Source organism: Malus domestica, chromosome 03 (assembly GCF_042453785.1).
Source record: "Malus domestica chromosome 03, GDT2T_hap1".
NCBI classification, from domain to species: domain Eukaryota; kingdom Viridiplantae; phylum Streptophyta; class Magnoliopsida; order Rosales; family Rosaceae; genus Malus; species Malus domestica.
In genome coordinates this window covers 14,734,040-14,749,561 of record NC_091663.1, presented here as the reverse complement: position 1 = coordinate 14,749,561, position 15,522 = coordinate 14,734,040, and the positions used below count along the sequence as shown (strand labels likewise).

At 37.7% G+C, this 15,522-nt stretch overlaps 2 protein-coding genes across 5 annotated transcripts; both read right to left on the bottom strand.

The window, feature by feature from the left end:
- Window positions 1-3,874: 3,874 nt before the first annotated feature.
- On the bottom strand, window positions 3,875-9,598 carry LOC103400956 (pentatricopeptide repeat-containing protein At5g14770, mitochondrial). 4 transcript variants are annotated; one of them, XM_017323356.3, is made up of 4 exons: window positions 9,372-9,572; window positions 5,633-8,880; window positions 5,326-5,432; window positions 3,875-4,094 (listed from the first exon to the last, which is right to left on the bottom strand). In XM_017323356.3, exon 2 carries the CDS (start codon window positions 8,815-8,817, stop codon window positions 5,752-5,754), a length of 3,066 nt encoding a protein of 1,021 aa, XP_017178845.3. In that variant the 5' UTR covers window positions 8,818-8,880; window positions 9,372-9,572; the 3' UTR covers window positions 3,875-4,094; window positions 5,326-5,432; window positions 5,633-5,751. The 4 variants fall into 4 exon arrangements, with proteins under 4 accessions (XP_017178845.3, XP_070675124.1, XP_070675123.1 ...); XM_070819023.1 differs by lacking the exon at window positions 3,875-4,094 and adding an exon at window positions 4,114-4,793 and having other exon boundaries at window positions 9,372-9,598; XM_070819022.1 differs by lacking the exon at window positions 3,875-4,094 and adding an exon at window positions 4,114-4,788.
- Window positions 9,599-11,514: 1,916 nt separating this feature from the next.
- On the bottom strand, window positions 11,515-14,947 carry LOC103415893 (uncharacterized). The gene is made up of 5 exons (XM_029099903.2): window positions 14,531-14,947; window positions 14,137-14,243; window positions 13,098-13,602; window positions 12,124-12,242; window positions 11,515-12,026 (listed from the first exon to the last, which is right to left on the bottom strand). Exons 1-5 carry the CDS (start codon window positions 14,771-14,773, stop codon window positions 11,828-11,830), a joined length of 1,173 nt encoding a protein of 390 aa, XP_028955736.2. The 5' UTR covers window positions 14,774-14,947; the 3' UTR covers window positions 11,515-11,827.
- Between the last annotated feature and the right edge of the window lie 575 nt (window positions 14,948-15,522).

Sequence of the window (15,522 nt, the reverse complement as noted above, 5' to 3'; positions counted from 1 at the left end):
CATCATCAAGTTTCTTTATAAAAAAATGTGGAGGTGGTCCTCGTTTCCTGATAACACGGGGAGTCCTACTTAGACTTGTGAAGTTCAAAATCTTCAAAGAAAAGAAAGTGAACTCGCTGACAAGCTGAACTTGGAAGAGTCACATAAAACAAGGTAGGAGATAGTAAAAACTTGTTGTTAGAAGGCTTGGAACAAATGGGTTCAAAGTTCCATTTTTTTTAGGGAATTTTAACGAAAAGCATCCGGTACTGTTCACTTTAACGAAAAACCACATTTTTACACTAAAAAGTCAATCCTGGTACTATTCATTTTACCCTTTATTTTGTCCTTATCATTAAAACTCAAAGTTTTCAAGCCATTTTCATTAGTTTTTTTTTTTTTTAATGGGGCTGAAAATTCAAAAGGCCAAAAAGAAATTCTCTAAATGGGTTTAACCTATGCATCTCACGTGGGATAGACTTGGAGTCCCACTTTCTAATCAAGGGAAAGGTAAATCTCATTCCACTTTGAACTGAGCACCTCACGTGGAGTTTGCTCACGTGGAGGGGAAGAGTAGTTGTTGAACTTTCAAGTCCTATTGGAACTTGGAAGCTTTAAAAGTCACATTAAAAAAAAAAAAAAAGTAAAGTTGCTATCAGAAATTTGGAGTCCCACTTTGTCTTCAAGTCCTGAAAAGACAAATCAAAGTCTTATTTCACGACGAAGTTCATATACATGGGTTTTTAATAAATCCATTTGGCTTCTCATTTTGCCAAATTTTGAACACAAGTCTACAAATCCAAATCAAATACATTATAAACTACGCTGGTTTGATTTCGTTAAGGATACGTAAGCAGTCTGATATCAAAATTTTAGACGCAACCGTGAAACCGAAACGAATCCCTGGTTTATATAAACTAAATTCACTCCTACTATCAAATACCAAAATGGCACGAAGCCGAAGAAAAGTTTCAAAGGGCACGAAGCCGTATCAAATCCCGAGTGGCACGAAGCCGAAGAAAAGTCTCAAATGGCATGAAGCCATATCAAATTTTCAAATGCTCCTCGCCCGTATGAGCTAAAACTGCATAAGGCACCAATTGCTCCAATGGCTTAAAGTCCTCGCCTGCATGAGCTCAAACTGCACAAGGCATTAATGCTCCTTGCCTGCACGAACTGAAACTGCACAAGGCATCCAAACCCAAATACCAAAGAACTACGAGTGACTTGATCCCTCAACGAGGGTACGTAGGCAATCTAGGGTTCTACCTAGATGCAGTCACAAAATCAAATAAACACCAAAATCCTCAAGTTACGTTTTATTCAAATTGGAATCAAAGGTATTCATTTCCCAAAAGAAGGGTTGTAATTAATAGGCGCGTAGCCTAGAATGGGTCGAACTCGAATTAATAAAACCCTCTTCGAAAAAAATGAACGAGGCTGAAATTGTGTCGAGTGAATTATTTGTTTACATATTATGTACAATTTTGCTCAACAGTCGGATTAAATAAATTAAATAAGATCAATGGTCAATAGCACTTTCCGTTATTTAATCATTAATTGTTATTTATTACATACTAGCCTTTTCTTTCACACAAAATCATTAGTTGTCATTTCTTAGATATTATGGCGCGTTTACTAATCCGTAATCAAATTGTGAGGAATTGAATTGAGGAGGAATTGAATTAAGGAAGAAATGAAATGAGACGGAATCAGATTCCTGTTGAAGTTGTTTACTAAAACTGTCTGGAATCGGAATAGAATTCCATACAGCTGTTTACTAATTCAGCAGAATTGGAATATAAACTAGTATGATTACTAAAATGCACTTGCTCCAAGTAATGTAAATACTAAATTGTCCTTGTTGAAAATAAATGATTTTTATGCTATAATTATTGAAAATTAAGTTTATTTATATAAAATTAAATTTAACTTTACAAACTTGATCTTTTCTTCCTCCCATCCTCTTATCCCCATCTTTCCTTCACCTTCTTCCAGAGCACCCCCGGTCGATCTCCCATGCCTTTCTGTTTCCTCTCATCCCTATATTTTCTTCACCTTCTTCCAGAGCACCCCCAATCGATCTCCAATTTACTGATTTGAAGATTTTTCCCGAAATAGGGTTTTAGGTTTTAGGGTTTTGGGGGTTAGTAGTACGAAAAGATGGGAAACAGGTCAACATTGGCAGGCATGGAGGTCCCAATCATCGGCAGCGATTCATTGAAATGGATTGAGATCTCTGCTCCTCTTTCTGACGTCTTCGTTGATGCTAATATTCCTGCTGCTACTACTTGTGTCCCTCCTCTTACAAACGATATCGCCTCTTCGGTCGCTCTCATCCCCATCTTTTCTTCATCGACTTCCAGAGCACCCCCTATCTCCCACGCCTCTTCGTTTCATCCTTGCTGCCTTCTTCTTTCCCAGCTCGCATAACCCTTCCCACCACCCATCATACTCACAGGACCTCCACGTTACCCAATTCTCCATATCCTCTTCTTCCCCAGCCCCCACAACCTCCCATATTCACAGATCCTCCCACTGCTTCCCATATTCACATGTCCTCCCACCACCCCTGCCACTTCCCAATTTGGGTGGATTTGCAGAAGACGAATTGAGAAGGTAATTTAGGAACAAAAGTCTGATTCCTGGAGGACAGCAATACAAGGAATTCAATTACCACCTGTTGCTAGAGAATCCGACTCCCGGAAATTCCGGAGTGTGATTCCAGAATTCAATTGGGTCCCACATGATTTTTGATTCCTCTCACATTAGTAAACACCGGTGTAATCCGTAATCGGAATTCAATTTCGTTTCTTGATTTCCATTACCCTTACGTAAACGCGCCCCTAGTCTCTTACTTTGGCTTCACTATACTTTCTTGGATTAGACAGGACTAACTCTTGATGTAGTCCAGTGTTTGTTTCACGCAGGGACTACGTTTAATAAGACTCGCCTAGACTAAGTCCAACTAAAAGCTGCTCTAAATGATTTAGAAGTTACCAGGAACACAATGGCGGAGCCACCCACAAGGCTAAGGTGGGCTATAGCCCATGGAGGTTTTCTGTAAGGGTAGTGCTATTCATGCAATCATTTTACTTCTCACACACTTATCTTAATTTTCAACTGTCGGATAGAGTGAATTGAAGATGGTCAATGGCAAAAAATTAATAAGGGTGTGTTGGAGGTAAAAATGAGTGTGAATAACACTATTCTTTTGTAATCCCATGCTTATAGGCCATTCAATTTCAATACAGGTTATTATTTAATGTAAATTTAGTAGAGGATAGGTAATAAATAATAAGTTTGAGGTGTGTTATCTACACACCCCTTTTTACTTCTCACACACCCTCTTAATTTCTGGCCATCGGATCTAATGAATTGAAGAAGATAAAATGACATAAATTAATGAGGGGTGTGTGCGAAGTAAAAAAATGTGTGTGGATATCACACCCCATAAGTTTTATGCTAAAAATTATAAATTAGTTCTATCTCCCGTCCCCCTTTATCCTATTTGTAAAAGAAAAAGATCATTTACCCTATTATGCAATTTAGCCTCTGTGCTTCTTAATCAAGAATTTTTTTTTTTTTTTAAATCCACAAGTAAATCCTTATGTCCACAAGTCCTTACTTTTCGTTGTGATTTTCCAATGAAGTCACCTTTGGTACGTTCTTAATCTCTTTATTTACTTATTATTGAGGTTAATTATTTATATTGTCCTTGAATATATCGGCTAGGTTATGATTTTGAGAATAACTTATATTCTATTGTTGCTCTTTTATATTGATTACTATATAATTTTTATATAAGCAAAAAAATAAACGTATGATTTTATGGCACTAATTTCAGTTAGCCCATCCAAGAAAAAAATCCTAGCTCCGCCCTTGCAGGAACAAAAAAAAATTATCAATACTTCATAACGAAGCCTACACTCAATATTCTTTCATGATATAGAAGACATTAAAACTGAAAAAAAAAAAAAAAAAAAAAACAACTTGCAACCTCCAGGCGGATGAAAATGCATGTCAAATTTTCTTCGGCTGCTTTTGGAGATGGAAATGGAGGTAAATCCTTGTCCTGCGCTCGACGATATCAAATTCAGCTTATTCCATACGTACTGCAAAAGCCAATAGAAATTTAAATAATTACGAAAGCCATCTTTGCAAGTAAACATACTCTAATCAGTTACAAGATGATCTTCTCTGCATCACAGAGGCGAGACCACATAAACTTAGGTCCCTATCTAATCTTCAGAAACTAAAGGGCAATAAACCAAAACTATTCTGCTTTTTCGACACCAACATTGGGATTCCGATGAATGTTTTTACAGTAAAATTGGCAAATCTCCTTTGAAGCCTTGGCTTGCACTCCGAGGATGTACCGCCATACAAATCCATTACAAATATCCCACCTTTCTTTGACAAGGCATCAAGAGCATGCTTGAAATACAGAGCCAGTTCAGCACATTGATGGAGACAACAACTCCTCTAGTTAAAAGCACACACAATGGTCTAGCAAGCAACAGATTCTCATCTTGTGAGGAAGAAGAGTCCTCTTGAAGAGTAGATTCTGATCCACCACTCTCCAAACCATCTCTGTTCTCTCTGAGTGAAATGTTTCTCCTCAACTTCTTGGCTAAAACTTTATTATTTTGGCGTCGATAGGTTGCAAGACATTCCCATGAAAAAGGGACATTCTGCAATATCCATCAGCCCCAACTTTATTTATGTTGCTCTCAGTGCACCAATTTAGCGCTTCAGGGTCCAAATCCAACCCTATAGCAGCCCTTCTTAGGTCAGTCTGGAGCCATTCTGTACTGTCAAACACAGAGCCAGTAATAGGTCTTTAGACACAGTGCTGGGAACAGTGACAGAGAACTTATTGATTTTGTACATATGAAACTGGCCAGTTTGCATCTCCACATAGTGCTGATAGATACCTTTACTATAACAGAAAATAAATCTAGCCACAAGACACCACTCTTGGTTATTTATCATAGTTAGAAGAATGAACATGTACATATATATGACCCCTGAAAACATAAAGAAGGCCAACAAGGTTGTAGAATCACCATCTCTTCTTTCAACTAATCTGCAATAACTCATTAGCACTAAATCTCCACATATGGCAACTGGGGAGCTGTGAATTGAATCACCAACACCTACAGCTTCCGATATGGCAACTAATGTTTTAGTAAACAAACAGTTTTAATGAAAATTTAGTGGCAGCAAGTCCTCAACAAAAGGCACCAAAATGGCAACAATATTGCTTCCAGTTAGAATCCAAATATCGGATAACTAGTTTTAAACCTCTGTTCAGATATGTCAATAAAAAGGACAGTAATATACCTAAGAAGGGCAGTGCCGCAGAAATATTCTTGGGGATGTAGATATAACCTCCCACCCACATACATTGAAAAGAACTTCTGCAAATAGCTTATGTCTCCTTTCGGCAACTGCATATAATATAAACTTCAAATTAATCACATATCAAACCTCCTCTTGAAGAACCACATTAAATCATTCATTTGGGTTTACTTCTAAAATAAGATCAGAAACAAAAACAGAATACCACAACTTCAGTACTTAATTTAACTTTTACAAATTTTCAACGAAAACAAATAGCTATACTAAGTATGGAATGAAGAATGCATACCATATATCAAGCCTTTCAGGACTTGGTTTCCAATTGAAGAATTAATCCAGCTTCAGTATGGAATGAAACGCAAGCTATGTGCCATAATGGGTATTTCCTATATTCTTCATTCCCATCTATCATGTGTGCTTTTTGTTATAGAGTTCCTTCAATAGCCTCTGAGCATCGGCCTTCTTTCCTGGTCGAGCAAAGGTAGAACTGATGCATAGAACAGTACTTTCACATGGAACATACCCTTTTTCTTTCATATCAGTTAATAATCTTTTTGCCTCAGCCCGATATGACTTTTTCAAATTTCTCTCCAGCTCTGGCTGCCTTGATAGCCTACACCAGCCGCAGATTAGTATGTTGTAAGTTGAAGAGTTAGGAGAGGTCCCTCTTGTCTGCATCTCATTCATAAGCTCCCTAGCTTGGCTCATCTTTCCCGCCTTAGCAAAATCACTAATAAGGATATTATAGGTGCTAGTTTTGGGAACAAAACCCTTGCTTACCATTTCACAATAAAGTCTTATAGCTTCCTTTTTATTTCCCTTCTTACCATGACCAGAAACCAAAGTGTCATACGTAGAAGCATTAGGAACAAAGCCTTTGTTCTTCATTTGACCAAAGAACTCCTCTGCATTTGTCATCAGACCAGCACCTGAAAGTCCCCCTAAAAGAAGATTGTACGTTTCAATATTTGGAGAAACTCCCTCAGCCAACATTTGCGAGTAAGTAGCAAAAGCCCTTTTCATATGACTGCTTCTGCAATATCCACATATAAAGGCATTGTAGGTATCAATATCAGCTAAAAATCCTCCTCCAGTCATCTCTTTCAATACTGAAGTAGCTTTCATGGTCATACCTAGCCTACACAAGACAGTGATGAGATTATTATAAACATCCCGATTGAGGTTAAGCCCCATCCATACAAGCTTATGATGCATCTGCAAAATTGAATCAGCTCTTCTACTCTTTGAAGAAGCATCAAGCAGAATTCTGTGAATAAATGATGTAGGAAGAGAACCATCAACCACCATTCCATTTAAGACATCTATTGCTTTTCCTATCTCATCAGTATCACAAAGTCCTCGTATCAGAATGTTACAAGTGTTTGAGTTTGGAATTAAATCTTGACACTTCATCTCATGCCAGAGTTTAAAAGCATTTTCAGTGTCACCCTCTCTGCAGAATCCATTAATCATGGTATTGTATGTGGCACAGTCAGGAGCCAAACCCAACTCTTTCATTCCAGTACAAACAGATTTTGCTTCATACTTCCCAAGCCTCAGTAAACCATTCATCAAGACATTGTATGCAACAACATCAAACCCTATATTTTTCTCCATCATCTCTTGGGCCAAGTTAAGAGCAATTGACTCCTTTCGCGCTTTAAAGTAACCATCCATTAGAGATGTGTAGTTAACACGGTCTAGAAACAAACCCCCAGAAGTCATATCCATAACTAATCCTTCAGCTTCCTCCATCCTTCTGTGCTTTTTCATGTTGTTCACAAAAGCATCAAGTATGAAACTATTTTCCTCCAATCCTCCGATTTTCATTTCATTGTAAAGATCAAGAGCAAACTCTTGTTTGCCTGCCTTAAAACACCCATCAATTAGTGTTGCATACACAAAAGCATTTGGCAGGATATTCTTTTGCACCATCTCCCTTAATAAATTCATGGCCTCACCAAGCTTTCCTTCCTTCATGAAGCCATTTATCATTGACGAATAAGTAATAATATTTGGTAGAACGTGGCGCTTCTCCATTTGTTTAAGTATAGATTCTGCATCATTCATGTCTCCTAAATTGCAAAGCCCATTGATGAATGCAGAGTAGGCGATAGAGTTTGGATCTAGGCCAAGCTTTGAAATTGTTCGAAACAGGTCTTTAGCCTCATCAGCTTTCCCAACCTTAAAGAGTCCAACAATTAAAGCAGTACAGATTACCAAATCAAAAACCAGGCCACGAACAACCATTTGGCTTTGAAGGGCAAGAGCTTCCATGGAAGAGCCTGCCTTAAACAAGGAATCCACAAGGGTAGTGTAGGAGACATGATTAGGATCCACATCCATTTCCTCCATCTCCCTTAGAAGCACTTTGGCTTCTGATAACCTCCCATACTTGCAAAGGCCATTTATAATGGAGCTACAAGTAACTACATCGGGATAAATGCCATTCATAACCATTTCTTCATACAAAGACAGAGCTTCTTCAAGTCCTTGCCGCTTACTGTAAGAACTAATGAGTGTGGTGTGTGTTATAAGGTTTGGTTTCAAATTCTCACCTTCAGTCTGATTCTGGCCATCATCTCTTTCATCTTGAGGGCCTTCTTTGTTTCTCCGCAATCTCAACATCGTATCTATAAGACTCTTGGCCCTTACAAAATCACCCATGTTGCAAAACCCATGTATGAGAGTATTATAAGTAACAATATCAGGCAACAGACTGTCCCTACCCATTCTCCCCATCAATTCAAGTGCCTGACTAACTTGACCAGCTTTGCAATGTCCAGCAATCAAGGTGTTAAAACCTACAACATCCTGTGGAATTCCACCATCCACCAAATTATCCATAACCCATTCTGCATACTCTACCAACCCAATTTGACAAAACCCGTTAACTAGTGTATTACAAGTATACGAATTGATTGATAGATCCCTCTTCACCATTTGGGACAAAAACCCAAAAGCCTGATAAGCCAATCCTTGTTTACAGAAACCCCATATGACAGTATTATATGAAACAGTATCAATTTCACCAGTTCTCAGGAAATCTAGTGCAAGACTCAAGTTTCCCACTTTGCAGAAAGAATGAATCAATATGTTGCGGGTGAAAATATTGGGCATAACCCCACAAGAAAGCATCTCAGCGTAAAGAAAAGATACATGAGAGACGAAACCTGAGGCATTGAATTGGTAAAGAAGTTGATTCCAGAGCGGCAAATCAGGAACAAGGCCATGATTTCGCATAGAATAGAGGGCACCAGAAGCATTGGAAAATCTGCCACATGTCAAGTAAAGTTGTACGAGGGTGCAGAAGAACGATGCGTAGAGGTGGGTCTTGGATGGCGGGATGGCAGAACTGTAGCTTTGAACATGGGAAGGAGCAGAGATGGGTGGGTTTTTAAGGGCCATGGGAATTGATCGACGAAGTTTGGCTGATGACAAGAAGCTCAATGATTCGAACTTACTGAAGAACATCACCACCCAAACAAAAAGGAACTAACACCAAACTTTTCTAGCTTATTGGGACTTCACATGATCCTACAAAACAAAAGAACAAAACTAGTTAACATGATCATATCGTTTATAATAATAAATTCTATAAGTTCTACGAAGCACTGTGAAATGGTTTTCCAAACATCATGCTAGCAAGTTAACGAGAATTCGGTATAACCATTCTGCACAGGAAACGCAGGCAACTGATCCAAAAACCAAACTCTACCCTTTTTATCAGTGCTTTCATCAATGTAGCCATTTGCAACTCAATACATCAAATAATTCCACTACTTCTTGTCCGCCATTTCACCTCTACAGTTTAAATTGAAAGCTGCCAACCTCATAATTTAGTCCTAACTTAACCAAATCGTCCCACTTACGCTATCGCTCTACTAAAGAACTGAATCTAATCGAAATCAGAAAGCAATGTCTGATTAGTTCCGTTTTCTAAGCAACCAATCAAAGCAAAAACGCTACCAGCCAAACAGCATATATATGAATATATTTACAGAGGACAAAAAAGAAAAATAATCTACCTACTGGTACTGGTTAGGCTCCAGTCGTGGAGGCTGGTGGTGAAACAGGGGCAGTGCTAAGGTTGCAGTCGTGGAGGCTGGGGGAGAAGGGATAATATTCAGGAGGTTGATCACGGCTGTTGACGCGTCGCCGTCGTCGAACGGGAATCCGGTCTCGCTGCTTCAATTTGGGTCGTAATGGAGAAAACCTCTACCCTCCCCGGTTCAATACGTTATCGACACACTTTATGTTTATTTGTATTTATGTTTATTTTCTTTGGAAAAGGATCTTGGGGGAGGATCAGGATCCTTTTCCTTGGATTCTAAATCGTGTCCGTTCATCGTAAATCGTACGATTAATTTTTCGTTAATTACTATTTATATTTGAATTTTAAATTTTAAATTTTAAATGATTTCTGATCCTATAATATAGAATAAATGGACACGATTGCGAAATCCTAAGAAAAAGATCCGGTGAGAATTATTTTCCATTCCTTTTGCTTTATTTAATCCAAGGTGGAAATAAATGGAGGAACAGTTCTGGTTTAACTAGTGTTTGGCTCGTTTTTAGCTAGTTCAAGTTCAGTTCGTATATTAAACGAATTGAGCTTTGACAATATATTAGGCTCGTTTGAAAAATGAGCCGAGCTTGAGCTTTTGATATGTTGGTTCAATAATTCTTGTGCGGAGCTAGTATCTTTTTAAATTGGATTGCAATTATTTTAAAGTATTAACTTATTATTTAGGCCAGATACTTTTGCATAATTCAAATCAATGGCTTGTTATTATGTTTATTTTGTTAGGTTTTTATGAAATTAAATCGACCTAAACATAAGTAGGGGTGAGTTCAAAAAACCGAAAACTAAAAAAATATCGAACCGAACCAAATCGAATCCCTTTACACTTTATGAATGTATGCCCATTATGTTTCTTTTGTGAAACTTTGTTGCCAAGTTTGAAACTAAGCCTGGTACTTTTTCAATGAGCATACTTGGTTTAATTAGGAAGAATATTCCATTTGTTGGTTTAATTAGGGAGAATATTCTATTGGTTATAGAAGAAAGGATTGGAAAGCTTTGGAACTTGGAAAAACTTCTCTATTTGTTTTCTTTTGGAATGGATATGGTGATCATTTTTCTCTGTAATTGAGGTTGTTGATAGAATATGATTGGTTTATATGATCTTGTATATGTACAACTACATTCCCACTTTCCTCATTTTCTTATTATTAGTCTACCAATGCAAACCTCTTCTCTAAATTTCATATTAAGAAAAGATCAAGTTTTATAAACTAAACTAAAATAACGGAAACTGAACTGAACAAAACCTAACTGAAAAAAAAAAGAAACCAAAAGAAAATCAAACCAAACCAAAAGAAAATCAAGTTTCGGTTCGGTTTCAATTTTTCGAGCTTGTTTAAAGAATGAGTTGAGCGTCAATGAAAAGTTCATGTTTTGTTTACAAACGAGCTTGAAAAAAAATTATCCTAGTTGAGCTCGAGTTTGCAATTACGAGCTTTTTTCGAACTTGTGCTGCTGAGCTTGAACACAAATAGTATCATCTAAGCCGAGCTTAAGCAACTTGGTATTTGTCTCAGCTCAGCTCATTTACACCCGTATTCAAGAGGACAAAACGAGTGTGAAAATCATTTTTAATTTTTCTTGCAAATAGTTTCTAAAATTGATCTATCTCCTTATTTTGATCATTGAGTTTCAAAATCGATCAATTTGGTCCTCAACTTTCACTGTCGACATCAATATTTGCTAAGATTTCATCGATACCTCTGTTATTATGCTGATAAGGCATACATAGAGTCCACAAGTCCAAGTCCGATAATGTACTATTGTACTATTGTACTGTCACAAATTTTATAAAAATAATATCTTTTGTCTGACAAAATTCATAAAAACAAATAAAGAAATTAAAAACCAAATACATAATCCTGGATTCCGTCTCTCTCCGGTCACCCCCATCTTCCAAAATTCCAAATCCAGGAGAAGCACATCGTTCAAAATCGAAGGGCGATTTGGGAGCTCGGCAGAGATTCTCCGGTGACGGAAACTCCCGCGGTTCGTGCCATGTCGGAACGTAGTAACATTGTAAATGTTAATTTGTACTAACTTAATCTGATTTGTAGTTTTTGGGCAAAGGTTGGAATCCAAAATACACCTCCAAGCCATCACAGATACATTTCTCATTTTCTTTCGACTTTGATTAGGAATCACAGAAAAGTATATACATCAGGTTTTCATAATTTGATGCAAGGTGTCCACAACGATAAATTACATAACGACGTTAACTATAGCAGTGAGAGCACAGAGTGAATACTGCAAGCAAACGTTTGAAGCATACAAATGGAAAATAGGTTCATAACTTTGAAAAACAGCTTAAGACCTACTTAGTCGAAAACTATGGTTCTTTTGGTCAGGGTAGATACTCAATCCAAGCTCGATGCGCAACCTACCTTATGCATGGAGCTATGCAACACCTACGATGTATGCATTCCATGAATCATGTTGCTGAAAATGTTTCACCTCTTCATATTTTATGTCTCGCCCAACACCAAAACCCTCTGTTCTTCGGATTTCTCCGCTGTCTTGCATCTTCCTCAGCCAAAAATGGACAGACTTAAAGCCTGCCTCTTCCATGCAGTCCTTGATCTCCGGCAGCGACCACCTGGGGCAAATGAGCAGTTGTCTCTCAATAATTCAGAATTTACCAGAAATACAAAATATTATCATTAAGTTATAACTGGAAAAACATAACGACTTACAGCCTCCAGCTGTATGAAAATGCATGTCGAATTTTCTTCTGCTGTTTTTTGAGATGGAAATGGAGGCTGATTCTTGTCTTGCGCTCAATTATATCAAATTCAGCTTGCTCCCAAACATACTGCAAAAGCCAATAGAACTTTAAATTAATACGAGAGACATATTTGCAAGTTATTTCATAAGATTCGATCTGCTCTGCGTCATAGAGGTGAGACCATCACATAAACTTAGGTCCCTAGATATATTCTTCAGCAGATAAAAGGCCATATTCTAAAACCTATATTCAGCTTCCTATGAAATATTTTAAACTAGCTTGTTGCCTTTTACAGATGACCCACCCTCCATTAAATGGGAGGACAAAAAAAGGAGGACCGACCTTGGGCTCCAGGGATGGGTTTCTTGTGAAGCACAACAGGGTTGGAGAACGAGAAGTGATTTAATGATCCCAAGTCGGGTTAGGAGGACTAGTAGCACAACTCTCAGAAGCTGAACATGAATACACTTAATGAACATAACACATGCTTAGTTTTAATAGTCTGCATTTATGTAGATACTAAAGTGGAAACCTAAAACACTGTAAAATTTTCTCAAAACGAAAAATATACATATACATAGATACATGCATTGTTCATCTCTCTGAGGACGTCAGGACACGGCTGTAGTCGATCAGCCAGTTTCACCGATTGATTGAGTTGTCCAAAATTTGGGTACTTTTGTTTTTTTGTTTTTTTTCTTCCTTGCCTATCAGTTGGTACCTATTGGTTGGTAAATCAGCGGTGCATCTGAAGCGTAAGAAAGTTGGGACATCTAGCACAGAGGATTCCACTAATATATGTCGTATACATATGGCTTATTGGCCTCTGTTTCATATTGTTTTCTTTTGCTTTCATCTTACACCACACACAAACACTGCGATTCTGATGAAGTGCAAATAATGCAACAATAAGTAAGACGTATTTGAAATGAAGTTTTGTACCGTAAAATTGACAAATCTTCTTTGAAGCCTTAGCTTGCACTCTGAGGATGTACCGCCGTACAAATCCATTACAAATATTCCACCTTTCTTTGACAAGACAGCAAGAGCATGCTTGAGATACAGAACCAGTTCAGCACGTTGATGGAGACAACAACAGCTGTAGTTAAAAGCACACACAATGTCTCTAGCAGGCAACGGATGGTTGCTTAAGTACTTCTCATCATGTGAGGAAGAAGAGCTCTCTTGAAGAGTAGATTCCAATCCATCACTCTCCAAACCATCTCCGTTCTCACCGAGTGAAATGTTTCTCATTTGCTCCTCAGCTTCAGACTTAATTAGTTTGGCCTCAAGAGGTTGTAAGACATTCCCGTGAAAGAGGGATATTCTGGAATATCCATCAGACCCAACTTTATTTATGTTGTTCTCCAAGCACCAGTTTAGCGCTTCAGGGTCCAAATCCAACCCTACAGCAGTCCTTCTCGGGTCAGTCCGGAGCCATTCTGCACTGTCAACCACATAGTTTGCATTAGGTCCTTATACTGTGCATGAAACTGTGACTGAGAACTTAATTGCTTTACTTATGTACTCGCCTATTTGCATCTCCAGTGTCAATAGATACCTAAAATATAATACAAAATAAGTCTATAGCCTATACGCTGAAATAGTTATTTTATCATAGCTAGAAGAAGCTCGAACATGTACAATTGTGCATATTTATAACCCTGACAACATAACGAAGGCCAATTAGGTTGTAGAACCACCACCTCTTCTTTTAACTAAATCTCTGTATTTCATTCAGTATGACAACTGGAGCTGTGAATCAAATTTCAACTGCTACAGCTTCCGTTATGGAAACTAACCGCACATACTAGAACTGGCGATTGACGTTTTAATAAAAATAAACAAACAATCTTTACGAGAAACCTATGGCAACAAAAGGCATCAAAAAGCAACAGTAAAGCTTCCAGTTAGAATACAAATATCCAAAAACTACTTTCAAACCTCTGTTCAGATATGTATAAAAAGGATAGCAATGTACCTAAGCAGTGCAGTACCACAGAAATCTTCTTGGAGATGGAGAGGTAACCTCCCACCCACATACATCAAAAAGAACTTCTGCAAATAGCTTATGTCTCCTTTCGGCGACTGCACATAATATAAACTTCAAATTAATCACATATCAAACCGCCTCTTGAAAATCCACATAAAACCATTCATTTGGGTTTACTTGCAAGTAAAGATCAGAAACAAAAACAACTTCAAATATTTTGTACAATAGATATACCAGGTTCACATGAATTGGGTTTACTTGTAAGTTTTTCCAGTTTCCTATCAAAATGTATGGCATTTTTTATTTTTATTTTTTAAGATTTTCGCATATTTTCTCAGCTACCAAACATGGGGTTAGTAAAACAACAGTGAATGGGCCGAACCTGTACAGATTGTTGATAAAGAAGAAACTTTGAGGGCATATCAGTTGATGGGTATTCATCAGCAACCTCTTCTCCGGCAACCTCCTCCTCCGCCGCCGCCTCCTCCTCCTCCTCTTCTTCTTCGGAAACAGTGAGCTTGGAAGCGGAGTGACCTTCATAATCACCGTCGCCATCGTCTTCCTCAGTGTAGTGGAAGGCAGCTCTCCTTTGCTGGTGTCTCGGTTTCTTATCGCGCTTTCCCATCTCTTTCAGTTTTTCTACCACCGGCGCTCGACAACGCTGCACCTATTGAACCATATGAACACAACCTTGACCTTGAGAGGTAGGGTGCCGTACAGTTTTCACCGACACCAGTAAATTTTTATTATGAATAATATTTTTTTTATAATAAGAAATTTGATAAATCAGTTTAAAATCAAATCATAATGGTTGAACCCACAAAATTAAATAGGGAATTTTAACGAAAAGTCACTTTAACGAAAAATCATTTTTTTACATTAAAAAGTCAAATCTAGTACTATTCATTTTACTCTTTATTTTATCCTTGTTGTTAAAACTTAAAATTTTCAAACAATTTTCATTAGTTTTCCTAATTAAATATTGATTACACATCAATCAAATATCGATGATATTCTATTAAATATTAATGACATGTTCATCACACATGGACGATATAGTAAACTAAGTGTACACATATTCATACCTAATAGTTTTGGTTACTTTCCGTTGAACATTGATCTACAATGTCATTTTTGTCATTGTGCAAGGATTTTACAGGTTTGGACAAGAGTTCACCAACTAAGTGAATCAAGGTGTTGAGTGGTGTAGTCTATCATAAAAGGGTAAATCGTCAAAATAATCCATGAGATTTGCATAACTCATCACTTTGGTTCCTGAGATTCCAAATCGATAAAATTGGTCCCTGAGATTGTCCACCATCTATCATTTTGGTCATTCCGTTAAAAACTCCGTTAGGTGTCCTAGAGCTCTTG